Source organism: Balaenoptera ricei, chromosome 4 (assembly GCF_028023285.1).
Source record: "Balaenoptera ricei isolate mBalRic1 chromosome 4, mBalRic1.hap2, whole genome shotgun sequence".
Classification (NCBI taxonomy): Eukaryota; Metazoa; Chordata; class Mammalia; order Artiodactyla; family Balaenopteridae; genus Balaenoptera; species Balaenoptera ricei.
Window position 1 is genome coordinate 149,037,806 of NC_082642.1, and position 26,018 is coordinate 149,063,823.

Genomic DNA, 26,018 nt, shown 5'->3' on the forward strand with positions numbered 1-26,018 from the left:
AGCCAGTGATTTGCTGGTTGCTTAATAGCACCAAGCACTGCCTTAATGCAAGTCAAGGGCATGGCCAGGCTTTTGATTTGTTGATTAACTTTTTAAGTATTTAAGGTAAAAAGTGACTGTCCTTTCCAATCCTAGCCCACATCTTGCCTTTCAAGGGGCCCTGGGGGAATCTGTTTTCCTGTCCTGATGCTGAGGGCCAACCTGGAACTGCCCTGGGACTGCAGGCTCCAGCCTTGTAGCTCTGTTTGTTTTGGAGTTCCGTCAAGCAGGGCAGGATGGAACGCTCTACTTGAACACTGAAGATGTCAGGCCCACCCCTCTGACCTTCCTCTGAGCCCAATGGCTCTGATAAGTGGGCAGGCCTTGAGCCTGGAGACCCACAGACACACTTGGATGATTTTACAGAAATCAGCTGGGCAACCTCCTGGTAGAGCTCTGAGCAGCTCCGGAGGGGGCCACCTGCCCGTGCCGCAGGCATGGCCAACAGGACCAATGCCTCCACCGCATACTACAGCTACGAATACTACCTGGACTACTTGGACCTCATTCCCGTGGATGAGAATAAGCTGAAAGCCAACAAACGTGAGTCCTGAACTGGGAAAGCTGGCCGGGCAGAGGCTGGGGGTTGGCCCAAATGACTTTTCTCCATTCACTTAAGAACTACAACAGATGTCACCGGGAAGCCAGAACATGACTTGAACTCGTGGAAATAAGGGAATGGGGGGGGGTGTATCTGTTATCTTCTGTAATAAGTTTGGAACTAACCTCCTGAGAAACTAAGACACTTTGGGAGCAGAATCTACTGGTAAGATAGATTTCTGCATAGAGTTAGATTTGTCTAGGGTTCCAATAAGCTAGAAGAGTTTCTTCAAATTGCAGATTTCACGTTTTCTGTTGTCTCTATACACATGTGGGAGAGAGTTACTGTGTCCACTCCTCAGATGTGTGACTTACTAATTCTTATTAAAATACCCACCAGTGTTTCATCTTCACAGTCTCAGGAAGGACAACCAGACAAGTAAACATCCTTTTCCTCCTTGCCCCTGCCCAGTCTTTATCTCTTGAATAACTTGGTACTTTGTCAGCAATCTCCTCTGATTATCCCAGCTAGTCAGTCAAGATAATGAGTTAACTGAGGGAATGAACATGAAAAACAAAACAAAACAAAAACAAAGTCTCAGTTTCAGGAGCCCATCCTCTCTGCCTATTCTGAAGTCCCCTGGGTTCCTTGGGATTTCACTACCATCACACACTATGTCCTTCAAAAAATGAACGCAGTCCTTAGAAGGAACCGGATGCTTCTCGTATGAAAAGAAAGAAAAGAAAGAAAGAAAGTCTGTTACACACCAGCTCAAAACTGAAATTCACTCGGATGGTATCATTTAATAAAAGGAGGCAGATCCCCGGCAGGGCCCTTGGGGAAAGTCCTACAGAATGTCTGGTTAGGAAGTGTTCTGTTTCCTGTTTCATTTACAACTTGCAGAAGCTGACGACTTCTGTTTCATGTTTGCTGAGGACTTCCTGTATCCCTGGCCCTGTAGCAAAACCTTTGGGGGCACAATAGATTTGGCGTGTGTTTTCTGATACAAGGTATATAATCATGACATTAAAATGCAGATTTTTTTTCACATACGACTCCCAGTAAGGAAGACATATAGTAATAGGGAGAAAGTGGCAGATTTGAAATAAAAGCCCACATAAGTATATTATCAAAAGTTCAGAACTTCGGGATACATATTGATCTGGACAACATGTAGCTCTGCATTCAGGAAAGAGTTTTTAAAATTAACACGAATTAAATAAAATTCTGGCTCAGCTTCAGACACCCTTTTCAGCCACCACCTGGGCTCCAAAGAGTCTCCCAGCTGCTTTGGGTGGGAGGACCGTTTGCAACTTTAGAATCTTAGAACCCATGATGTCAGTCCTCTGCCCTTCCCCCCTTCCCCACAAACAGCTTCCATTTCTGGCGAAAACGGCTGGTGTTCTGTAAATTGTGTATGAGGTTTGAGATGTTCTTTCTTGCACACTTGAACTGGAGTTGGAAGTTTACAACCTGGGGAGCTAGAAATGAGGTCAAATAAGAAATTCCTCCTCAAACTCCCAAACCCAGTAAAGATTATCTCAGTGAGGAATCTTACCAGAGACACAAGTCACTGCCCTGCCACCCCCCAGACAAGCTAGATGTTGGGGGCTTTTGACTCCTACAGGGGGAAGCCAGTTGCTGGGTCATCCCTCCCATGAAGAGTAAACATCGATTGGTATTTTCATAGCAAGGATTCAAGTTATGCATCTTAGGGGACTGACAAAATAACTCTCCCATATCTGCATACAGACAATAGAAAACATGATATCTACAATTTGAAGAAACTCACCCAGCTTATTGGAACCCCAAACAAATAAATTAAACTCTATCAAGAAATCCATCTTAAGGAAATTCCCTGGTGATCCAGTGGTTAGGACTCGGCGCTTTCACTGCCGAGGTCCCAGGTTCGATCCCTGGCGGGGGAACTAAGATCCCACAAGCCACGTGGGGGTGTGGCCAAAAATTAATTAACTAATTAAAAAAATTAAAAATTTTTAAAATCTCATTTATTAAAAAAAAAATCCATCTTAAAAAAATATTCTGTCTCAAAAGTGTCCTAGTGTCTTAGAAAGTTAACTCCAGATTTATTACAATGGATATCAGATACCACTTTATACCCAACCCCTAGATATCAGGAATCTTTGACACCCACAGGGAGAGGTGTTCCTTCTGGGATCCTTTATTCCTGTTTGTGTCTCACGTATCCCAGGCTTCATGTCTTATCTGAATTTAATTTCTAATGTCTCTGGAAAAGAATTTTGGGGCTAGGCAAAAATCCCTCCCCCACCAGGGTGTTTATGCCCTGAATAGATTAATTGTCTTGTTTTTTTCTGGGTGACCAGCCATGGGGCCGTGGCTACGTCAGGGCTAGGTGCATGGACTCCCAAGCCTGTCCGCTGTAATTCACATCTGAGCTCTGCTACTTACTAGCTCCGTGATCTTGGGCAAATAAGTTAGCAAGGCCAGGCCAGATTCAGGAGAAGGGAATTAGATGGGTTCTAGTGGGAGAAGCATTAAAAATTGGAGGCACTCTTCAATTCACAATAAACAAGAAAAATATGGCAGATGGCAAGATGTGCTCCACAGAAAAGTCAAATAGGAAGGGTGGCTAGGAGAGCTGGGGCCCAAGGAAGGGTTGACACCCTGACTAGGGTGGTTGGTAAAGGCCTCTCCAAGGTGACCTGTGAAGAGGTGAGAGATCAAGCCTTGAGGATGTCTTGGGAAGGAGTCTTTTAAGCAGCAGGAATACCGAGGGCAAAGGCTCTGAGGCAGGGGAGCGCCTGGTGTATTCCAGGAATGACAAAGAGACTGCACTGACTATTCCCTTATATTTTTGGAAACTACTTTGGAAATATCGTTTTTCTCTTAAAATGGAAACCACTTTATTATTTCATAAGTCAACACAACCCATCCATCAACAAGAACAAAAATAATAGAAATATATGGGCAGTCAATATGTAAAGACAATAACAGAAGGAACTCAGATGGCCAAGGAACATGAGAAAATGCTCAATGTCAAAAGTCATCAGGGAAATGCACTGGGAAAGAACAATCAGATACCATTTCCCACCCACTGGATCAGCAAAAATTAAAAGGTTGGTATTTCAAGTGTTGAGGTAAGAAGTACAGAAATTAGTGCTGTCAAATGCCGCTCTGATGGGATGAAATCTGGTTTCACTGTTTGGGAGAGCAACTTGGCAAGGATCAGAAAAGTTGCAGATGTTCACAAGGCATCATTCAGCGTCCCTCTCCCAGGCAACCACCTCGGGAAATGCTTGCACGTGTCCACAAGGATACATGTATTTCGATGTTCACTGCAGCACTGTATGTCATAGGCAGAAACAGGAAACGACCTCATATCCATCAACAGGAGATGGGGTAAATAAATGATGGTGTGTTACTATGACCACATTTTTTAAATATATTTTTTAAAGGTTGATATGCTCCTTAGTCAATTACTTCACTCTACCAGTCAGAAAAAAAATCAGTGTTAACGTTTCGATGCCTAGCCAATTAGGGTTGTTCTGTGTCTGTATCCCCATGTGCACACAGGCACATACACACGTGCGTGCATGGACATACACACACACCTATACACCCACATGCAATTGCACTCCTACTTTGTGTGCTGTTTTGTAATAACTCCTGCCTGGAGCTGCTGAGGGGAAACTGAGAACTCCCTTGGGTCCCCTCTCTCCTCCCTGGGCCTGTCTGTAACTGTATGAGGCTGGGTCCAGTGGGTGGGAAAGTGGACATCCTCTCCTATAGATGCTCAGCAGATCTCAGGTGGGGAGGACAGGCCGCTGAGCTTGCGGGAAGTTGTATTATCAGCTGGTGACAGTGACTCCATTTTCTGGTCCCTTCGGAAAACATCAACCTACAAGCTTATCTCCTTCTTCCCCCTGGTCTCAGTCTCTCTCCATCTTCACTTCCATCTCCTCAACCTCTTCTTCCTCTTGCTGCACTCTCCTGAGGGCGACCAACCTTCCAGGTTTGCCCAGGACTGTCCCATGGATGCATATTGAGAAACCCAGGCACATCGGATGGTCACCTTAATTCTCCTCTCCTTCCTCAAGCCCCACAAACATAAGAACAGGGCTGCCACTAACCCCCATGGTAGAGAAAATTGGAAAAAAGCCTCCTCCTTTGGGCACACAGCTAATCACAACCCATTCAGGTGGGGTCCCTTGAGCAGTGTGCAGCCTGTGTAACTGTTCACGGCGTCCCTGCATAGGAGGGACTCCAGGCTCAACCATGTGCCCTTTGCTCATTTCCCTGCCCCTGCTCTCCCCAATAGGTCTAAGCCCCCTTTTCCTCCTGGTAGTCCCTCTGAAATTAGGCACTGTCAATTTTGTTTTCAGTCTTTTCAAAGACACCCACTTCCACACCAGACCAGAAACACTCCATACCGTTTCCCACCTTCTGGCCATCGCTCATGATTAATTCAACAATCAAAATTCTGTAACTATCCATTACGTGTCAGACAGTTGCACTGGGAGCTGGAGGTATAAAAGCAAATGGACTAAATCCACGTCCTCGATTTTTTTTTCAACAACTATTTTATTTTATTACCATGATGATCTATTTTGTGATGATGTATTTCCAAGTAGGTTACAGACCTCATGACACTCCTCCAGCAAATTTAGGAAACTATTAAAAGTTAGGACATCACAGTACGTCTAAACTCTTCAACAGTTTCTTAGTATCATCTAATCTCCGGTCTATATTCAGATTTTCCCAGTTCCCCCCAAATGTGCATGAGAGCTATTTTGTGCACTCCATGAGAATGAGCTGAGTGTGGTCCCTGGAGTCCCTCTTAGTCTAGACCAGACCCTTTTTGCAGATGACACTGGCTCGAGGAAGAGATCAAGCAGGTCACACTGTTTATCCTCAACTGTCCTGTCAAGTGGGAGATACTGATCAGTAATAAACAGTTATTCAGTTAATGGTGTTAGGCTGGAGATTTGCGAAAGTTGCCCACAGAGCACAGAGAAGGACACCCCTGGGGAGAAGTAAGAGGTGAAGGAAGGCTTCCCAGGGAAGATGTGGCAAAGCTGAGTCCAAAAAATCGATGGGAATTTGCCTGCTACTCAGGGGGCTGGCGCAGGGTAGAGAACAGTTACACTCCTGTATATAAAAGATGTGCTTCCGGGAGGGTGTTTTGGGAAGAGTGGCAAAGGATGAGCTCCAGATCCCCGGGGGCCAGATTCTTGCAGGCCAGCCTAGGAGGATCCCTGTAAACTGCAGGGAGTCATTTAAAATTGTAAGCAGGGAAGAGACAAGGGCCGATTTGCTTGCTAAGAAAATGGCTCTGGTAAACATATAAATGTGAGGGTCAGTAGGGTAGTGGTGACACGTGGGCAGGAAACAGCCATGTGCGGGGGCTGGAAGCATAAAGTTGAAAAGATCCCTACCCTTAGGAGTTCACAGTATAGGAGGGAGCGGCCGCATAAATGAACGAATGAGCGTGCTCCGGTGTTACAGCCACGGGAATAGACGTGTGTGAGGCTCAGAGAGGCCAAGTGACTTACTTAATGTCACCCAGCTGACTGTCACAGAGCCAGGACCTAAATTCCAGCTCTGATGCCTCAGGACTCTTCCCAGGACACTCGTCATGATCAGGGGGCAGATTCTCACCAGGATGTCAGATCCAGCAGAGCAGGAACCTTTGTCCACCTCTCTCTCTCTCTCTCTCTCTCTCCCCCTCGAGCTCCTAAATAGTGCCTAGCACACAGTAGGCACACAATAGCTGTTTGCTGAATGAATGAATAAACTAATGTGAAGTAGGCAGCTCTTGCACACATTATTAATTTTTACGATGAATATTTGCATCAATTATCAATTTATTGTCTCTCAGCTCTGAATGTGCCCTTCAAAATAGGCTCTGTGATCAACGATGGAATTTCTTTAAAGTAAGCACATGTTAGGATTTCTCAGGAGAGGGCTCTGGAGGGCACTGCTGGAGCACCGGGGTTGAGGGTTCAGCAGTGAGGGCGTGGGGATGTCTGGGGGAACTAGCTCCGGTCCCTGGCCCAGAACACCGTCTCCCTGAGATCTTGCAGCCTCAATGTGGCAATAACCTCTCTGCAGCCATATAGACAAAGAAACCAAAGCCCCCGGGGAACCTGTGGTCGGTCGAGGAGGGGCTGTGCCTCCAGAGCCCCTGCCGGCCAACTCCTCCATCTCCCTCCCTTCCCCCTCAACGACCCCCATCCACCCACCAGGCCTCCAGAGGGCTCTCCATGGTTTGTCCAGAAGCTCCAGGCAAGCTCAGGCCTGGCTGAACGACCCAACCCCTCTGCCATCCAGTGGCCAAACCACATCTCCTCCAGGGAGGTCTGAACCCCTTCCAAGTTTGTCCTTCCTTGGTGTTATAGGCTGAATTGTGTCCCCCGGCCCCCCGCCAAATTCTTATGTTGAGGTTCTAACTCCCAGTACACCAGAAGGTGACTGTATTTGGAGATAAGACCTTTACAGAGGTGATTAAGTTAAAATGAGGTCATTAGGCTGGGCCGTAATCCAAAGCGACTGGTGCCCTTGTAAGAAGAGATTAGAACACAGACACACACAGGGGGATGGCCGTGGGAGGACCCGGTGAAAGACAGGCCAAGGAGAGAGGCCTCAGAAGAAACCGACCCTGCGGACACTTTGGTCTTGGACCTCCAACTTCCGGAACTGTGAGAATATTAATTTCTGTTGTTTAAGTTACCCCAGACAGGGTACTTTGTTACAGCAGCCTGTATTAGTCCTTTCAGGCTGCTATAACAAAATACTAGTGACTGGGTGTATTATAAACAACAGAAATTTATTTCCCACAGGTCTGCAGGCTGGGAAGTATGCAACAGACACATAGGGAATGCCCTGGATTGTCCCCATGGACTCAAGGGCAGGGCACCCTCTCCTACAAGATGAGGGTCGTGGGGGACTCTGAATACTATCTACTATCCCTAAAGAAAATTCCTTAGAGCTAAGCATCGCCAAGTCAGATTTTAAGTAGTCAAGCCCTGTCTTAGTCTCCTTGGGCTGCTATAACAAAATATCACAGGCTGGGTGGCTTAAATAACAGACATTTCTTTCTCACAGTTCTGGAGGCTGGAAGTCCAAGATCAAGGTGGCAGTAGATTCTCTGTCTGGTGAGGACTTGCTTCCTGGCTTGTAGAAGGCCACCTTCTCTTTGTGTGCTCACAGGGCCTTTCCTTGGTGCAAATGGTGAAAGAGTGTATGTGTGTCTCTTTCTCTTCTTATGAGGTCACTAATCCTAATGGGGGCTCCACCCTCATGACCTCATCTAACCCTAATTACCTCTCAAAGGCCCCACGTCCAGAAATCATCACACTGGGGAGTAGGGCTTCCACATATGAATGGTGGGGAGGAGACACAAACATTCAGTCTATAGTGGCACCTTTGTCTTGGCCATCAGCTGAAGCAGACAGAATTCACTATGCACATCCTGTCTGCTAGATATATTTCAAATCAGATCTGGCTGTGTATGCTATTTTGTACCCTGCTCTTACTGACCTCACAGTATTTTGTTTTCCCGTGTTGTTAAATATTCTTTCACAAAAATTTTGCAAATAGCTGCATGGTGTTCTAGAAATATGTATCTTTGAACATATAGAATGTTTCCAGAATTTTGCTCTTATAAGCAGTGGCCTTGGGGAGAGAAGAACTTCTTCCACTGCTGTGTGTTAAGTAAAGATGTCTCGCCTATTTTTGTCCTTAGTATTTGAATTCAAAAAAGTTCACTAAAAAAGAAAAAGCCTAAAAAATGCAAAAGCAGAAATCTCCCTCATCCAATCTCTGTGCTCCTGGTATCACTGTGTCACTCTTGTTTTCTGTGATGATCAGCAAAAGGCAGCATTGGGCAGTTTCAGGGATGCTCTGTTACTTGGCTTCAAAGGTACGGTAAGGTAAGCGTGAGTCCAGGTGAGGGTGGACAGAGGTCAACCACGGCAAGCAGGTGACCTCCTTTACTGACAAAGGTGACTTTCTCTCCCTGCCAGTTCCTCTGGGCTGGATCGCCAACCCAGTCAAACAAATCAGAAAGCATCGTATCGCAGGTCTCTGCAGGGGTGCACATCAAAGACAGAAAGATGCTGGGAATGCTTTGGGCAAAGAGGCAAAGCTCTCGCTCAGATCGTCTCACCCAGGCTGGGTTCAACTCCTATGTCAAGTAGAGAAGACAAAAATAGAAGAAAAAATCCCCGAGCTCATGTGTTAACCTAACAAGCAGGAAGGATTTTAAGATTTTTGTGTTCATGCCCAGGCAGTGCAATTTATTCCATCATGGTTGGGCAGATAATTGGAAACATCTAGGGATTTAGATATATTTTTATGAGCATTCAGTGCTGACTTGAAGGCTGTGGGTTGCCCTTTCCCAGGGATGGCTTAAAATCTGGTGTGATTCTGTTACAGGAACGTCACAAGGATTGTTACCCTTATGATTTTTCAGATGTGGCTTATGTTTCACGGAAAGGTTAAGAATCTTCCCAACACTGTCAGAGAGGTGGAAAATGCAAATCTGTTTCCTGAGACCCTGCCTGAACAGACTGATTACACGTTTGATCTTCTGTTTGTTCCCTTTTCAGAGGCTAAGCTTAGGAGAAAAAAACAGTCCCATATTCCAATCTTATAGCAACCATACAGATTATTTTAATACGATGAGTCTCCAGATACTACTCAAGTACTCCCTTGCAGGGAGTAGTGAGATGAATTGATTTTCCTTGGGTAGTGTCTGGCTTTACTGCTGTATTATTTACCTCTCAGGTCAATATGTCTTCTTCCTTTAATTAGGGGTTAGGAAGAATTTGTCATAGCCCATATTGACTTCTGCTGATGCACTGCCTCTGGCGGCTTCAATAATAAGGCAGTCTGGTAAGCTGGGATGAAGTGAGAGAGTGGCATGGACATATATACACTACCGAATGTAAAGCCAATAGCTAGTGGGAAGCAGCTGCATAGCACAGGGAGATCAGCTCAGTGCTTTGTGTCCACCTAGAGGGGTGGGATAGGGAGAGTGGGAGGGAGGGAGACGCAAGAGGGACGAGATATGGGGATATATGTATATGTATAGCTGATTCACTTTGTTATACAGCAGAAACTAACACACCATTGTAAAGCAATTATACTCCAATAAAGATGTTAAAAAATAAATAATAATAAGGCAGTCTATTCATCTGCTTCTCTGACAGCTAGGAGAGGAAGAACAAAAACACACCGCTAACCAAACTGTTCTGAACACAATGCATAGACTTCAGGGTAAAGAGTGAACAAAGGACCTATATATAACTCTTCTCTTTTGGTCAGAGGGATCTAGTTCAGGTTACAACTTTAATTATGATGTTTAAGTCTTCAGCAAATTGTCAGTCCCGTGGACATGACGTAAGCAGTGAAAGTGATTTTTAAACAAAGATATGAGCATGTTTACCTTGGAACAAATTTCCCATCAAGCTAGCCCCATGTGGAGCTGCCAAACTTGAATGAGTCTGTCATTGCTCAAAAACCGCTTGGAACTCTTACTTCGGAAATGACTTTGGTGGCCATGACACATTCTATGAAATGTCCACAGTGATAAATTATGTATTTCTTTGGAGAGTGGATTTGCTTCTGGGAAATAGTTAAGAATCACCCAGAAACTAATCAGGTGGATGGACTTAAGCTGCTTGATACCAGCTGGGTGTCAAAAATAAAATATCTCATAAAGTAGCAAAATTGGTGTGTGTGTGTGTGTGTGTCCTTCAAGGTGATTGCAAAAGAAGAATTTATAAATGTTTGATCATAGTATGTATTTTAGGAAAATTTAGATGACTCCGTGGTAGAGAGCGGATGATTATTTTGAAGGTCCGCATTCATTTGGATTTGTCAGTTTTGATATGTTCATTTAAAAAGTCAATTTTTTTACAGATTCAATCGAGAAAATTGGTTGAATTAACAGAGTTCCAGATAAAACAGATGTTGATTTCTCTTTCATGTACAAGTTTGAAGGATGGGATGGTAGGTCAGCTCCATGAAATCTTCAAGAAATGGCTTTGTTCTAGCTCATATCTCTGCCATCCCTGCCATCCAAGCCTGGATCTAGCCATCACATCCATGTTCTGGGCAACAAAATGGAGTAAGGGCATAAGAAGGGACATGGGTTTTAGAAATCCAGCCATCTCTGCAGAAGGACTCCTAGAAGCTGTCCTGTAACTGCTCCACTCACATCTCATTGGCCAGAACCTTGTCTCATGACCCTACTAACTGATAGGGAGGCTGGGAAATGTAGTCTTCATTCCAGGAAGCCATGTGACCTGCTAAAGGAGGGGTTCTATTACTATGGAATCATGTGAAAGCAAACATTAGGATTGACAGCCAGCAGTCTATGCTACAATTACCTTTACTCGTAGCTTACATTTTAGTGAGCTTGAAGGATGCTGTGATATTACTTGCCACAAAGCCCTCTTAACTGAAATAATATTAGTTCTATTTATACATTGGTTCACGACCATTAAACAAGGAATTGTGCCATGTATATTGCATATACATATTATTTTATTTAATTTGCCTAACAGCCAAAAAACACATACTATTATACCCGTTTAACAGATAAGGAGTTTATCTGTTAATAAATTTAGAGATGTAAAAGTCTCAGATTGCCTGAGATCAAACAGCTAGGAAATGACCAAGTCAGAATTTGATGGCCTCCAGAGCCTAGGCCCTTAACCCCGTTATTATTCCCCAAGAAGGGAAAAATCTTGGGGTTAATTTTATTCTAGGACCTTGGAGAAGAGGGAAGGGAAGGAGAGTTTTCCGTGGCTGGACCAGTTTCATTGTCAAGCCAGCCTGGTGTTCCTTGTTGTAAAGACAAGCCCACGGATGTTTAAACATTTCCAACACTGGGGAATGACAGCTCTCACCCTTGGTACAAAACGTTCTCTCAAGCACTTAGGCTGAACCTTCAGGAAGAAGAGGAAAAAACCCTATTTTCTTGTCTGCCTTTTTCAACAGAACACGATGAAATAGAATATAGTACAGGAAACGGCTAGTGGCTACTGTTCGCCTTTTTGGTCTGGCGAAATTAAAATTTCACTTCTCTGAAGACGCTGTGTTCTGGGAGTGGTAACATCTCATTTCCTGCTCAGCAGATAATGACCAAGGGCTGGGAGAGACAGTGTGAGCCTGGGAGAGGGGAGGGGGTGTCTCAACTGCTCAGGTTTGGAAGCTGTTTTCTTAGAGGCTCTGACGGAACTTACGTAGGTGCCAGAGACCTCAAATCCTGCACTACTTTTATGAAAGTAAAAGAGCGTTAGTGTCTGCAGAAATCTGAAACTTCCTTATACAATAGAAATCCCAAACCATATTTTCTGAAAACATACATACTCTTATACTTTGAGGGTTATACAATAAATTGTGACTCTTTGGGACAGAGTTGAACCGAAGCAGGTATTGTGGAATAATACACAGTGAGCAGGCAAGGAACGCTAAGAAAGTCAGAGGCTTCTTTTGATTGACGTATACACACTACTGTATATAAAATTGATGTCTAATAAGAACCTACCGTACAGCACAGGAAACTCTACTCAATACTCTGTAATGGCCTATATGGGAAAAGAATCTAAAAAAAGAGTGGATATATGTATATGTATAACTGATTCACTTTGTTGTACACCTGAAACTAACACAACATTGTAAATCAACTTTACTCCAATAAAAAAAAATTTTTTTTTAAAGATGGTTTAATGAAAGAGTTAACTTTTTCTTTTTTTTAAAAATTAATTAATTAATTAATTAATTAATTAATTAATGGCTGTGTTGGGTCTTCGTTTCTGTGCTAGGGCTTTCCCTAGTTGCGGCAAGTGGGGGCCACTCTTCATCGCGGTGCGCGCGCCTCTCACCATCGCGGCCTCTCTTGTTGCGGAGCACAGGCTCCAGACGCGCAGGCTCAGTAGTTGTGGCTCACGGGCCTAGTCGCTCCGCGGCATGTGGGATCTTCTCAGACCAGGGCTCGAACCCGTGTCCCCTGCATCGGCAGGCAGATTCTCAACCACTGCGCCACCACGGAAGCCCTCTAATAAAAATTTTTTTTAAAAAGTCCTTAAGCTTAAGACAGATGGCAACAACCTCATTACCTATTTCCCAGGAGCCCATGCGTCCCCTTCAACAGTTTGTGGCTCTAGGGCACCCCCAGCGGTTTCTCAGGTCAGGGACAGAAAGCAGAGAGGATGTGAGAGTCAGCCTGGGGGGCTTTGCTGTCCTCGCCTCTCTTCGGTGTGAGTGCCAAGTGGCTGATGCATTACTAGGTGGTGGAGGTCCATGATTCCTTTTGCAGATACTGCATCTTTTCCTTATTACCTGTTTTTGACACTTTTAGGACCTAAAATCAACTCTTACAAGGTCTCAGTTTCTCCCTCTACCTGTCTTGGATCATAGAGGGCAGAGGTAACGATCTTTACTAAATTACTATTTTTTACCCCACAAATGACTCATAGATCTCTAATCCTCCATTCATTCATTCAGTTATTTGTTCATTTGTTCACCCATTTATAAACGTCTTTTCATTTGAATCCACCACAGAAACATCTTTTGTTTGAACAGAACCCAACAGAAGGCAGGGCAGGGCTAGCACAGGCAGTGCAGCAGGAGTGCCGAGGAGGATGCTGGGGGAGAGATGCAGCATCCTGAAGGGGGTCAGCGATTTCTGGTGGGCTAGGTTGGCCCCCTCTGAATCCTTAACAGCCCCCAGCAAAGCCTGGCTCATGTAGGTGCTTAATACATGCCTGTTGATTACCATCCTTCAGTGGCTTCCTTTGGTCACACATGTAGGTGCCTAGCATATCCTGGTCTGGGGCATCTTGTCCTGGGGGCATGAGTGTGTCTGGGATAAGGTACTTGCAGACACTAATTATGAGCCTGGTACTCTGTGCCCAGAGCCAAAGACAAATCCCAAGAGAAACTATACCCCTGAAGTTCCCTAGCAACTTGCCGAAAGTTCCAGACCCGGACTCTCAGAGAAAGGAACCTCCTGACCTGCCAGGATCTACCCAGGGCCCGGAAGAGACTAAGCATCTTTCCTGCTTTCCCTGTGTCCTTTCACGTCCGGCCACAGATACAGCCAGAGTAGCGGCTGCGATAGTGCTTTTTCCTCCTGCCACTGCCCCGCAGCTGGGCCTGTCCCTCGGAAAGAAAGGGACCGGCTCTTTCCACGTCTAGCAGGCTGGCCGTGGCAGGCCTCGGGTGACAACTCCACAGCGGGAAGGGCCTGGCCCTTCATGCGGCAGGCTGGCACTGTTGCCTAGCGCACATCTTTTTTTTCTAAGTCTCTGATCTTGGGATCTTTGAAGTTGTCCCTAACCAGGCTGGTAGGGGCTGCAGCCCTCACAGGGGAGGGGAGGCCGTCTTGCCACGTGAAGTTGCTCGCAGCTCTTTCTTCTGCCTCCTGAGAGGAAGGGAGGAGGGGAAATCCATTCTCTGAGCATTAGTAGCAGCTGAAAAAGCAAATCCATAGGTGTCACCCAACTTCATTTACTGTCTTTTCCCCTCAGTAAGCCCCCTAAACTCACCCAGAGGCCCGTGGCTCTGGGAAAACGCCAGGTCCCTGCTGCTGCCTGTTTCCTTCCCAAGCTTATCATTAATGGAAACATCTGCCCCTGTACCTCTGCCCCCCATCACAGCCGAGAAGACTTAAGCCCCAGAGCCCCATCCCCACAGCACACGGGGGCCCTCGCTTCCCGCCCGTGGGCTCTGTGACATCATGCTGACGTGGAGACGCATGTCCACCTCCCACAGATTCGATCGTCATCGCCTTCTGGGTGAGCCTGGCAGCTTTCGTGGTGCTCCTTCTCCTCCTGCTGCTTTCCATGTCCTGGTCAGCCTCCCCGCAGACAAGGTAAGTGAGGAGAGGCGGAGGTATGTGGTAAGTGGCCACGTGAGGGGCTAAATAGTGGGAACCCGTATGTCCGAGGTGGAATATTATTTGGCCATAAAAAGGAATAAAGCCCTGATTCATGCCACAACGTGGATAACACTGTGCTACGTGAAAGAGGTGAGGCACCGAAGACCACACGTGGTGTGATTCCCTGGATGTGAAATGTCTAGAAGAGGCAAATCCACAGACAGGAAGCAGATTAGCGGTTGCCCAGGGCTGGGAGAAGGCAGAGTAAGCGGGGCTGACTGCTAAGGGGCACAGGGTTTCTTTGGGGCACGAGGTAACTATTCCAACATAGATTGTGGTGATGGTCGCACAACTCAGGGAACATACTAAAGACCATTGAATTATAAACTTTAAACGGGTGAACTTTGTGGTGTGTAGACTATAACTCAGTTAAGCTGTTGCAGACCATGAAGCGGAAGTTAAATCGGAGGTACAATCCACGCGTTCCAAGTAGTAACTAGAGCCGAGCTCGTTGTATGTTAATTCTCCCATGCTACGCAATTGGCCTCCCGCATCCAACTTTCTTTCCCTTCCAGCTGAATCCGCCCAACACAGCCACCGCTGTCCTAAGGACAACGCTTACAAGGGGCCCTATACCACCTCCCTCCCTGCCATAGCTCATGGGACCAGGGGTGGGCAACCAACCTGGAGAGGGCTGGTCCAGGGCTGGCCACTGCCCCTGGAAACATACGGCCTGGCAGGGGAGCTGGGGCCACGAGGCACTGAGGGGGCCAGAGGAGGACGGTAGCTGGGTGCCATTATGGACCAAGAGGTCCTGGGGCGTGGGAACCGTGATCTAGCACAGGCAGCTGGGAGCAGCGGAGGAGAGCAGAGCTGTTCTGAGAGGAGGGGAAGAGGCGCCTCCAAGCCCCTGAAAGAACCAGAGGGCAGCCCCCTGCCTGATGGGGTCCCCGTGCCAGTTCCCCGAGGACCTGTGGATCTGCGGATTCACAGACCTGCCTGGAGGAGCTTCTGACTCTCCTACCCCCTCGTCCAGCTGCCCTGTCCACAGTGTCTCATGCACCGGCTCTACACACACCAGGTCATTCTGGTTCCCTTGGTCACATGTGGGAGGCGGGGACCAGCTTTCGAGCAATGAAGAAATCCATTCTTTCAGTTTTCAGAACTGACGTTGAAGCTCAGCAGATTTTTTACCCCCAAGAGCTCCCCGAGGGACAAACTAATGAAACTGACTTTCTTTTCTACTCTTCTGAGGTGACTTGGAGCAAGCCCTGTGCTAGGGACAGCTTGCGAGGATACTCAGCTACCCTCCCAGCGGAAGGTTCCCCAGTCTGGTGGGCACACAGGGGTTTTGCGCATCTTCTGGGCTACAGTTTTACAACAGGGCAAAATAATGACGCTCTTTGCCCTGCGTGGCCGCATGGCTTACTACAGAAAATGCTCTCCAGGAACTCTGTGACAAGGAATGCTCAGGGCGGCCAAATAGATCCTTAGTTAGATTTAGGAAAGAGAATGCTGAGTTGCTTCCCAAAGAGTCGTTCTTTCCATGCTGGGAAAACAAAAAAACAAAAAAAAGATTGTGCTAGCATCATCTGAGTCATCTGGAAGGAGGGCTTGGCTTCCTCGTGCTCCCTCCCTGGCCCTCTTCATTCACGTTCCAGTTATAACCACATTTGAACGAGTTCTCTAGCTTAGACAGCTATCGGTACCTGGCCTCATCTCATCCTGATACCCACAAGGCAGTTACCATCCCACTTCACTGATGAAACCAAAGGCAGGCGGGATGTGCCCCGTGGCCCCAGCACCTCGAGTGCAGGAGGCTCCATCCAGGGAGGATGGATTTCTGGCTCAGATACAAGTTGGCGTGAGGTACGGACACGAGACGAGCTACACTCAAGCACGTGGATGGACGGAAGGTCAACCTCCCCGCCTCCCATCCCCCCACCCCTGCCTCCGCCAGCTGTGAATCTGTGACATGAGGTCAGAGGGAAAGCCCCAAGGTCAGGGTCACCATCGAGCACTTCCTCTTCTCTTCCATTTCTCCACTGTGGGGGCCTTGGTGAGCCAGGCTGACTGCCCCCCTTCCTGGGCCTGCTTCCCTGGCGGAGGGGCTCTCGCCCTGTGACTCTCCCCTGCAGGCTTTGGCCAGGCAGGGGGGTGCAGCAGGGAGCCCCCTCCCCAAGCCGGGGAAGGACGGTTCTCCGGGCAGCTTGGGTGCTTCCTTCCCTCTGTTCTGTCCGCAGGAACAATGTCCAGCACCACCCAACGTGCCCCTGGAGTCTCGGCCTCAACCTCCCCTTCTGTGTCTGGAAGCAACCCCAGCACCACGGGGCCCCCCAGGGGACCCCGCCGCCTCTACCGAGCTCGGTCGAGGAACCAGGTGGCAGAGCATCGGGCCCCGTCCAGCAGCTGCATCGGGCCCCGTCCAGCAGCTGCAGCGGGAGAGTCCCTCTACCTCGGCCCCCCTCCACCCCCCAGGGCCACCCTGCTCTCCTCTGGGAACTGGCCCTCGATGGGGACCCGCACGGCACCAGCTGACGTCCGGAACTTCAAGCCCAGTGAGCCTCCCCCGCAGACAGAACCTCTCGATGGTAGAACCAACAACCCAAACCAGGGCCATTGCTGAGTGAGCCGGGGAACTCAAACCAACCTGGACACACACGTGCCCTCTGAAAGCCTGTTTACAGGTAGCAAGTTGTGCAACTAGGTCAAGAATGACTGTACAAGGGGGCGCATGTACGCATTTACCCAAGGCTGGCAACAGCCCATCTGGACGAGGGAGGAAGACCCAAATATTGCTCATTTTATTTAGTGCACTTAACCTGTCTACTTACTGCTTATGCCTGCTTTGGGAAGGATAGAAAAGTAAAATATGTATGAATTAAGATTAAAAAATATTCACTGATCTTTACTATGTCACTTTATAGTTTCAGCGATTACTTCTGCAATGTTTTTTTTTTTTTTATCAACTCTGAGTTCTCTTGGCTGATCTGCACCTCTTTTAGGATGCCCTGGGAGTGCCTGCCAGGTCCCCCTCCATCCCCCACTGACACCCACTGTTACTAAGATGGGGCAGTGTGTGCCTGGCCAGACCCGCTGACTGTAGTCAGGGGACCTGAGCCACACCTCCGACCTCCCCAAGGCCTTTCACAGACAGAGCCCAGGGAGGCGTCTCCCCGGACAGGGCAGTCGGGTCCAGCAGGCAAGGCTTAAGCCCAAGTGGCAGGAGGATCCCGTGCTGTGTGACTTCATGTGACCTCTGATCTGAGACCCCCGGTGGACCTAGTTCTCTAGTGCCTGACAGCCTGCCCCTGGCAGGGTGCCAGCACCATCCCACAAAGCCCATAAACCTCACCCCACCCCATCCCAGGTGACTGAAAAATAATTCTGTAAGGTGAGGGCCAGGCCTGGCCTTGCCAGCCTGGGGGACAGTGGGTTAGAAGGCAAGATGGGGGAAGGGAGACTGATGGGCCCCAGAGATGCAGAAAGAGGGCAGAAAGGACCACGTGGGCTTTCCAACTTGAATCTAAACGTAGGATTCTGGCTTCAGGATATTCCAAGAACACTGTCGTGGGTGTTTTGCAGGGGAGGGAATAGGGGAGGTAAATGCTCCTTGTTTTCTAGACGGTGAGCCCCACTTGTGGGAAGGGGACAAATGCACAGAAGCATTACTCTTGTCTTGGTAGAAATCTTAAGTCATTAAAAAAACCAGAGAAGAGTCTAAACAACACTGGAAGGAGACAAAAGTGTACATGTTTAAGCTGGAACCAAGCCATTGCCAGTGCTAGAAACATCACATGGGCAAACAAACAGCGACCTCCCAGGTGGCAGACAGGGAATGCCGTGTGCTGACATGGCACGAGGGCCCAGCAGAGCCCCGGGCACCTGGGCGCGCAGGAGGGTTACGTGCAGAGCTTTAAATGCCCAGGACCAAACCTCATCTGGGAAACCCATGACACTTCATATTCAACGTTCGTCAGCTACGATATCAATTAATGTAGTGGATCTTAAAAGTCAAATCCTGACCTCTGAAATGCAGGTCTCTGTAGAATAAAAATAGCCTGTGATTAAATCAATTAAACAAAACACAAAAACCTAACAAAAATAGACATTTATTAACAAGGTATAAAATTCTAAATCCCCCTTTGAAACAGAATTTTTAAAAATATAGGCTGTCTTTCCAAAGCAGAAGTCAAAACAATTTTATACTTTAAGGATTTAGTGTAACATCCTTTTTATTTACTAAAATAATTTAACACAACACGGGCAGGGCTTATTTATTCAAAAAGTTACACAAAGCTTTGTTTTAAAGCCTTAAGGCAAACTTTAAACGTCTCTCTTCTTGCTCTTCTGTCTGATATATCTCTGGACACTTCAGCTTTAAAGTCCATGAATCCCTTAAGCACTCAGAAGCGCCACCTCGATTTGTGGTATTTCTTTGAGGAACAATGAGCCCCTAAGAGGAAGGGTCTTCGCTGACTGGGGCTCACGGCCCGAAGGTCCCCAAGCCCACTGTAACGGTGACCGCTTCGCACACGTGGTCCCTTGAGCTTATTATTTATCAGTCAGTTAAATGAAGCCAACTTTTCCCGTCAGGACACCTGGTCAATATTCAGAGCTTGTCATCTCGCAGGCCTCCCATGGAAACCCTTGACTCAACCTGACTCCTAGAGCCTGGAGCCTGGAGCCGGAAGCGCCAGCCGCAGGGGGTTAAGTGTCAGGGATCGCGGCCGCGATGTCCTTGCAGAGCCTGACGACGGCCTCCTCGTCACCACCTTCCACGTCCTCCGAGGCGTCGAGGACCATCCGGACGTGGGTCAGGAGGGTGTCTGGCCGCTGGGCCCCCAGCCAGACGTCCTTAATGTACAGAGACACCAGGAACGCAGCAGTGGCTGAGGACAGGGACAAGGCCATCAGAACGCAATCCGGTCGGTCGGAAGACAAGTCACCCGCCCACATGCCCGGGGCCAGGGGCTCTGCGAAGCCCCAGATGGCAGTGAGCGTGCACTGCCGTAAATTAATTCCGCCTTCGCTTGACTTCTAGGTTAACCTTTCTTGTTCATTTTAAAATTATCTTTTCACGTGATGAATGAATGTGTGTGAAATGTAAAAAAAAAAGTACTACAAGTCAAGCCTCTTCCTTGGTGCTGACCACCCAGGCCAAGAACCACAACCGCAGTTTGGGAGGAGCGGCCCGGAGTCACTTCCCATCATCCCCTCAGTGGCACGGGAGAGAAGGTTTACAGGCCCAGATTCAGGTCCCCGACTGCGGCCACAGGAGAGGGCAGGGCACCCTGGCTACCAGGTGAGCTCACCTGCCGCGATGTGGGCCCGCCCCCTTCCCTCTCCCCCTCGTGTCCCTCATCCCTCAGTGCAGGGTCCACCCTCCCGGACGGAGGAGCCACCTGCACATGGTCATAGCCTCCCTGCTGTCCTCCTACAGCCTCTGCTGTTCCCTCGTCTGTGCAGTCACACCTTTATTAAGTACCTGCTAAGCGCCAAGCACATACGTTGTGTGACTTGTGTGTTTGTGTGCGCACATGTGTGTGCTCTTGTGCACATGTGTGCTCGAGTGTACACACACACACAAACACCTGGCCACGACATGAAACATAACTCTTCATGTGGGTAATAACGGTAGAAACTTAGGGGAGCCACTGCTCTGCAGTAGAGCGTCCCGGTGGGACACAAGGTTGTGACGAGAGCATCTTTCTCCACTGTAAGCAAAACCATCACTAAAGGTTCCTTTCACCTGAAGGCAAAGGCAGAGACTTCCTCTCCCACTACACTCAGGGCCCCGTGGCCCTCTCCCCGATCCCCAGAACCGTGGTGAGGGGCCCCCAAAGACTTACGACAGGCTCCAAGGAACAGGAGGTGCTCCCCACCCCAGGCCCCCTCCCGCATTTCTTCAGCCTCCGACCTGAGCACCAGTCTTACCTCGCGTGGCCGCATCCTCCGCGTTCAGAGAAGAGAGGTGGACGGCCTCGAGCATCGGCCAGTAGGGGCTCCCCGCGGGGCCGCGGGCCGCCCCCAGCTGCAGCATGACGGCGTTGAAGAGGCCGGCCGCGCTCTGCTCGGGCCCCGCCAGCCCCTCGGCGCCGCAGAACCGGCTGTACAGCCTGAACACGCCGCTCGCCACGGCGCTGTCCTGAAGGAGGTCGGCCACGACCGCCGGCCGCGGCAAGATGCGGCTCCTGAGCCAGCCCAGGAGGCCCGCCGTCTCCGCCCAGCCGAGCGGGCTCGCGGCCGCGGAGCGCAGCACCCAGCCGGCCACCAGGGCGGTGACGGCGCCCACGGGGCCTGGGCCTTCGCTCTCAGGTTCGCGGTCAGGAAACGCGGGCCCCCAGTGGGTCAGGATGGACCTCAGGAGGCCCCTGCACGCCTCCAAGGTAGACGCCGGCAGCTCGGGGTCCACCGCCTCCTCGGCCTCCCCGGGCCTCCGCTTCCGGCCCCGGGGGCCTCTGGCTCGGGCTGGCCCAACTGGCTTGTTCTTATCCTTGAGCATTTCTGTCTCTCTCACACACACACACACACACACACACACACACGCACGCACACACACACACACACACACACACACAGAGAAAAGAGAAAAGGCGGTGAGACTGGTGTCCCGCCCACCCCCAAACACACACACAGATGCAGATGGTGGGGCGGCCCGCGGGCTGTGCTCTCCCGGGATGCGTCCCCACGCTTGGAGCACAGTGAGTGCTCGGTGCTTCCCTGTGACCCGTCGTTACTGTTAGCGTAGCAGCCGAGCGCTGGTTAGCGGCAGAGCTGGGACTCAAAGCCGGCCCCCGCCTCCCTCCCGGGCTACGAAGGCGGATGGGCCCTGTCTCTAAGCTGCAGACGTGCCGCTCAGGGACGGTAAGACGCCGGCTGCTCCGCGGGGCAGCGAGCACAGCTTGGGGGGCGGGTCCGACACTCACTCAGCAGCTCCCTGACTTGGCATCTCTCCGCGGCTGCTCTCAGGTCCTCCTGGAGCCTGACGTCTCTCTCGACGAGGCTCCACTGGTGCAGGAGGACGAGGGCATCCCTGGTGGACAGCACAGTCTCGTTCACGGTGAAGCGGTTCATGTCCCTGAAGGCCTGCAGCACGGTGGCCCGGTACCTCAGCACGGAGTCGAGCGCCCCGAAGAAGCTGGTGAGCTGGGCGGGGGCCAAGGCGGGCCTGCGGGAGCCAACGCCACGGACTGAGCCAGGGCCGCCTCCTCCCCCGCGGCCCAGGACCTCGTCCTGCAGCTCAGCACACCGTCCACCCGCAGCCCGGGAGACCCTTTACTACAGACAAGAGCGTGGAGCCCAGCGCCCAGCGCGGGAAACAGGGAGCCCCTCCAGCGGAGGCAGAACGGGGACCGGAGTCTGAGCTCCACCCTGGAGGCACAGAAAGCGCTCTGGAAACCGGGAGAGCTGGGCAGAGCCTGCGGTGAGGGCGCCAGCGGCCACGCTGAACAGCTCCAGGACCGCCAGCTCCTCTCCGTCTCAGGAACGCTCAGCCTCGAGGGAAAAGGCTCGGCAAAGCCCGGGGCCGGCACCACCCACGGCCAAACCTGACGGTGGGCACTGCGGGGACGCACATCCCTCCGAGTTCTAAGGAATTTAAAATTCAAAACCATCTGCCTTCCACAATTTTAACATTTACGATCAGTATTCTGAATAACAATCGGTTCTCAGAGACCAATGTGTCTTTGGACAACCCCAAAATAAGAAACGGGCGCTCTGGCATGAATCCAACAATTGAATTCCGAACAACAGAAAACCAAATGCCCTGTTCTTTATCAAGACAGTTTCATTCTGAGATGACAGTCCATTTGCTATCGATCCTCTGGTTTCAATCAGCATACCCCTGTTCCCAGATCAGAAATCTGAGGGCACACGGTGTATTTTCTCTAACACAGTAGAATCTGAGAAGAACTGAGCTCTCCTGAGGAAACCAAGAGTGTAATTCTAAGGGGAAAATACTGAAATTTTCAAGGAAATTCATGGATAAGGGAGCCCGTAGCCTAATGAAGGCGGAGGCGAGTTTGGGAACAGCTTAACTTTCCTAGGCTTAGATCATGGAAAATATGTTCTTTCTATAAAACATTTTGAGTGCTTGAATCCAAAAGTCCAATAGATGGTTTGCCTGCTAAAAATGATCTGGCATGACAGGCTTTAGGTTTTTCGAGTGTGCTAAGTTCTCACGGTCTTGAAAGGAACCTCCTGAAGTTGACGTGGAAAGAGGAGCAGCTGAAGTAGGTTTCCTGACGTCACCGAAGGGATGGCAGCCCCGGCCCAGAGCCTACCTGTGGAGCCGGGACTAAGGGGGGGCCGACAGGTGACCTGCAAGGGGTCATGGCCAGTGGGGAGGGGCTTACCTCAGGTGCTTCGTGAGCACAAGGAGAACGTAGAGGAACTCGTCGACCAAGTGCAGGGCGAGCAGCTTCGGGGGCTCCTGGGACCCAGGCTTGCAAGGAGGCTGCTGTCCTGCCTCCGCGCCTCTGTCCCCCAGGGTGGTCACCCACAGCGTGCGCAGCAGGGAGATGAGGTTGGACAGCAGCTGAGTCTCCAGGAACCTGAAACCAAATGTGGGCAAGTCCACTGTCTGTCACACCCTCTCCTCCCAGTGACATCTCCTGGAGGGGGTGGGTGGCAACCATGGAAGAGCCTGCGACGGTGGTGACCATCCCAAGCGGCAGACTTCTCCCCTCTCCCCCAACCATTCTATCCTCGCACCTCCCGCTGCAGCCCCCAAAGAGGGGGACACAGCATCTAAGCGAACACAGGATGTCTGCTACAGAAATGCAGCTCCAACCCAGGGCGAGGCCCCAACCCTCCTTTCTAGACAGCCAACCACCTCAGTCCCCACTAAGGGACATTCGGGAGCCGCTGTGGCACCGTAAGAAGAGCCTTCCCGCCCACGAGAACAACCCAACCCTAAAGCATAAAGGTAACAGCCAGGAACAGATAATCAGCCAATGCTGCCTTTAGATATAAGACATTACTTTCTTTCAGAGAAAAATCTTTTAATTCTTTTTAAAAAATGCACAAAAGGAAAAAAAAATGCATGAAAGAGCCTGGATAGCCCCAGGCTTATCATCATAGGTAGCTGTTTGAAAGAAAGATCCCTGCCACCAAGGGCTGTCTGCTGAGACAAGGTCTTCATCTTTTCACACAGCCTCAAACTTAAGAGAGTGTTAGGAATCAAAACCGATCGCACTATGGACTGAACTGTGTCCCCCGCCCCATTCAGATGGCTGAAGCCCTAACACCAATGGGACTATATTTGGAGGTGGGGCCTTTGGGAAGCCATTAGGTTTAGAAGTCATGAGGATGGAGCCCCCATGATGGGATTAATGTCCTGTAAGAGAAAGAGACCAGAGCTCTCTCATTCTCTCCCTGGTCATGTGAGGACACAGTCGGCAGTGTGTACGCCAGGAAACGAGCTCTCGCCAAACCCAACCATGCTGGCCCCCTGATCTCGGACTTCCAGCCTCCAGAAGGCGAGAAAATGAAACTGTCGTTTGAGGCACCCGGTGACAGCAGCCCCAGTAACAAGACAAACACCCACTCCAGTCCTCGACGCCGCTCCGGCACCGGCTCTTCGCCGAGCACCTTGACCCTGGGCGGGAGTGGAGTGCGAACCCACATGACCGCACGAGCGTTCCTGAAACAGGAGCTCCCTGTTTCTGCCTCAGGAAGGGCAGAGACCTTGAAACCTCAGATGGGGGACCCCACTCCAGGGGAGGAGCCTGGACCTGGCACAAGAGACGGAAAGGTGGTGCAGAGGATGCTGTTTCGGGAACAGATTCTCCGGGACACTTCCAGCAGACACGAGAGACGGCAGGAGGCGCCACGGTCTCCGCGTCACCTCCTTCTGCTTGACGCACAGCACACACAGTCTCTTGCTCTCTCTCTCTCACACACACACACACACACACACACACACACAGACACACACACAGACACGGTGCTTACTTGCTCTCCAGGATGTGTAGGATCCATGTTAAGAGGCTGTAATCCCGCAGGATCTCATAGGCAGATTTGGCATCCCGGGCAGCATTCTGCAGAATTTCCAAAATCCAATTCTGCAAACCCGAAACAAAAAGTTACTCTTCAGTGGGAAAACCTGACTGACTTGATCCAGGGGACACTTTAAAAAATAGAATGGTATGTTCCAATTACAGGCGGTAGCTGCACGTGACGTCTGCTAAGTCTATAAGAGTGGTGGCCATGTGGGACCACCATTCCCCACAATGACAGCCAGAGGACACAGACGGCCACGGCGAGCTCGGGCCCGGGGACGCCCACCCGCTAACCCGTCACAAACAGAGACACAGCATGGAAGCCACACGGCCCTTATCTGGGGCAGCCTGAGTGGGGAGGAGGGCGGACCCATTTCTAGCCCAGCCATGAACTGCTGGCGGCTCATCCATTGCCTTGATTTGACCACCTGGAGAGGACAGAAAGCTGGGACTCCTGCTGGAACTGGTAACTGGGTGCTTTAGAGTTCTCACGTGCTGTAGAAAATAGAAATCTACCGTACTCGAATTCCGTTTATTCAGACTCACTCCTATTTACCCACGTTTTACATGATACCAGAAGCAGAAGCTGACCAGGCTAGAAGTTAACCAAAATACTGATGAATTCTCCTAGTTACGTCTCACGCGACGTGAGCTCCGGCTCCAGGGGCAGAGCTAATGGGCAGACTCCCTCGTCAGCTGTGAGGCAGGCAGTTTCGACTCCCGACTCATTTTCCCAGCCGAGTTTTGATAACCTGCAGCTTCTCTGCATCATGAGACAACCTGGTGGCTCGGGCGTGTCTCCAAGCACCTCAGTCATGTATGGGGTGACGTTGTTTCTAGAGCTCTCAGCCGTTCCAGAGCCACCTGGGTACTCATTGCCTCCCTCCCTCTCCACAGGCCCTGCCCCCAGGCCAGGGCCCCGGAAGCTAATGTAGAATCGGGAGGCCAGGCTGGGTGAGACTCCACGGGGACTTGACCGGCAGATGGAACCCCGAGCAAGGGTCCCGGCCTCAGCCCCCCAGGAGCGCTGGCCGCCGACCTGGGCCACGTCGTCGCAGAGCGGGCTGCTGAAGAAGGACAGGACGATGTGAAGGACGCCCCGCCGGGCACAGAGCTTGTAGCAGTACTTGTCCCGCATCCCCTGGCGCAGAAGCCCGAACATCCACTCCCGCTCCGTCTTCTGCTGTAACCCAAGCAACCAGGAAACTATCGTTAAATAAGTGAAGGCTTTTCCCCTTGAAAACTCTTCAAACGCCGGTACTTTCAACTGGGGGCAAAGGCTGCAGCACGGCTACCCCCACCCTCCGTTTCTGGGTAGGTTATTAAAAATCCTCCATCTCCTCTCTGCTTCCGTTTCTCCAGGTCAGGAATAAGGCACCAGGTCAAGTTTACACAGTGAACTGTGCTAGCTCACAGGGGGTGTTCTGTTAAAGCACATTAGTATTCAACCCAGTGATTCACCAAGAAAATACAACGAGGATGCCATGACTCGAGGCCTCTGGAGTAGTCTGTGAGGTCTGAGAAGCCACCCAAGAATCAAGGTGTGGAATGGGAAGCGTTT

At 50.1% G+C, this 26,018-nt stretch overlaps 2 protein-coding genes across 5 annotated transcripts in view; one reads left to right on the forward strand and one right to left on the reverse strand.

Annotated features, from left to right (window-relative positions):
• The first annotated feature begins 402 nt into the window (after nucleotides 1-402).
• On the forward strand, nucleotides 403-17,344 carry MRAP (melanocortin 2 receptor accessory protein). Its single transcript, XM_059922265.1, is given in 4 exon segments — nucleotides 403-582; nucleotides 14,348-14,447; nucleotides 16,697-16,799; nucleotides 16,801-17,344. Coding segments are annotated over 4 exon segments (588 nt in total). The 5' UTR covers nucleotides 403-476; the 3' UTR covers nucleotides 17,080-17,344.
• Nucleotides 17,345-18,654: 1,310 nt separating this feature from the next.
• URB1 (URB1 ribosome biogenesis homolog) overlaps nucleotides 18,655-26,018 on the reverse strand; it is a 65,795-nt gene continuing 58,431 nt past the window's right edge. For 2 of the 4 annotated variants that reach the window (XM_059921439.1, XM_059921442.1), the window contains 6 exons: nucleotides 25,497-25,640; nucleotides 24,411-24,520; nucleotides 22,811-23,008; nucleotides 21,383-21,624; nucleotides 20,391-20,960; nucleotides 18,655-19,345 (listed from right to left, as the gene is read on the reverse strand). In XM_059921439.1, coding sequence (XP_059777422.1) covers nucleotides 19,164-19,345; nucleotides 20,391-20,960; nucleotides 21,383-21,624; nucleotides 22,811-23,008; nucleotides 24,411-24,520; nucleotides 25,497-25,640 — 1,446 coding nt within the window. In that variant the 3' untranslated portion in view covers nucleotides 18,655-19,163. Of the gene's footprint in view, nucleotides 19,346-20,390; nucleotides 20,965-21,382; nucleotides 21,625-22,810; nucleotides 23,009-24,410; nucleotides 24,521-25,496; nucleotides 25,641-26,018 lie in introns of those variants that run through there. The other 2 variants (XM_059921440.1, XM_059921441.1) reach the window with 2 other exon arrangements.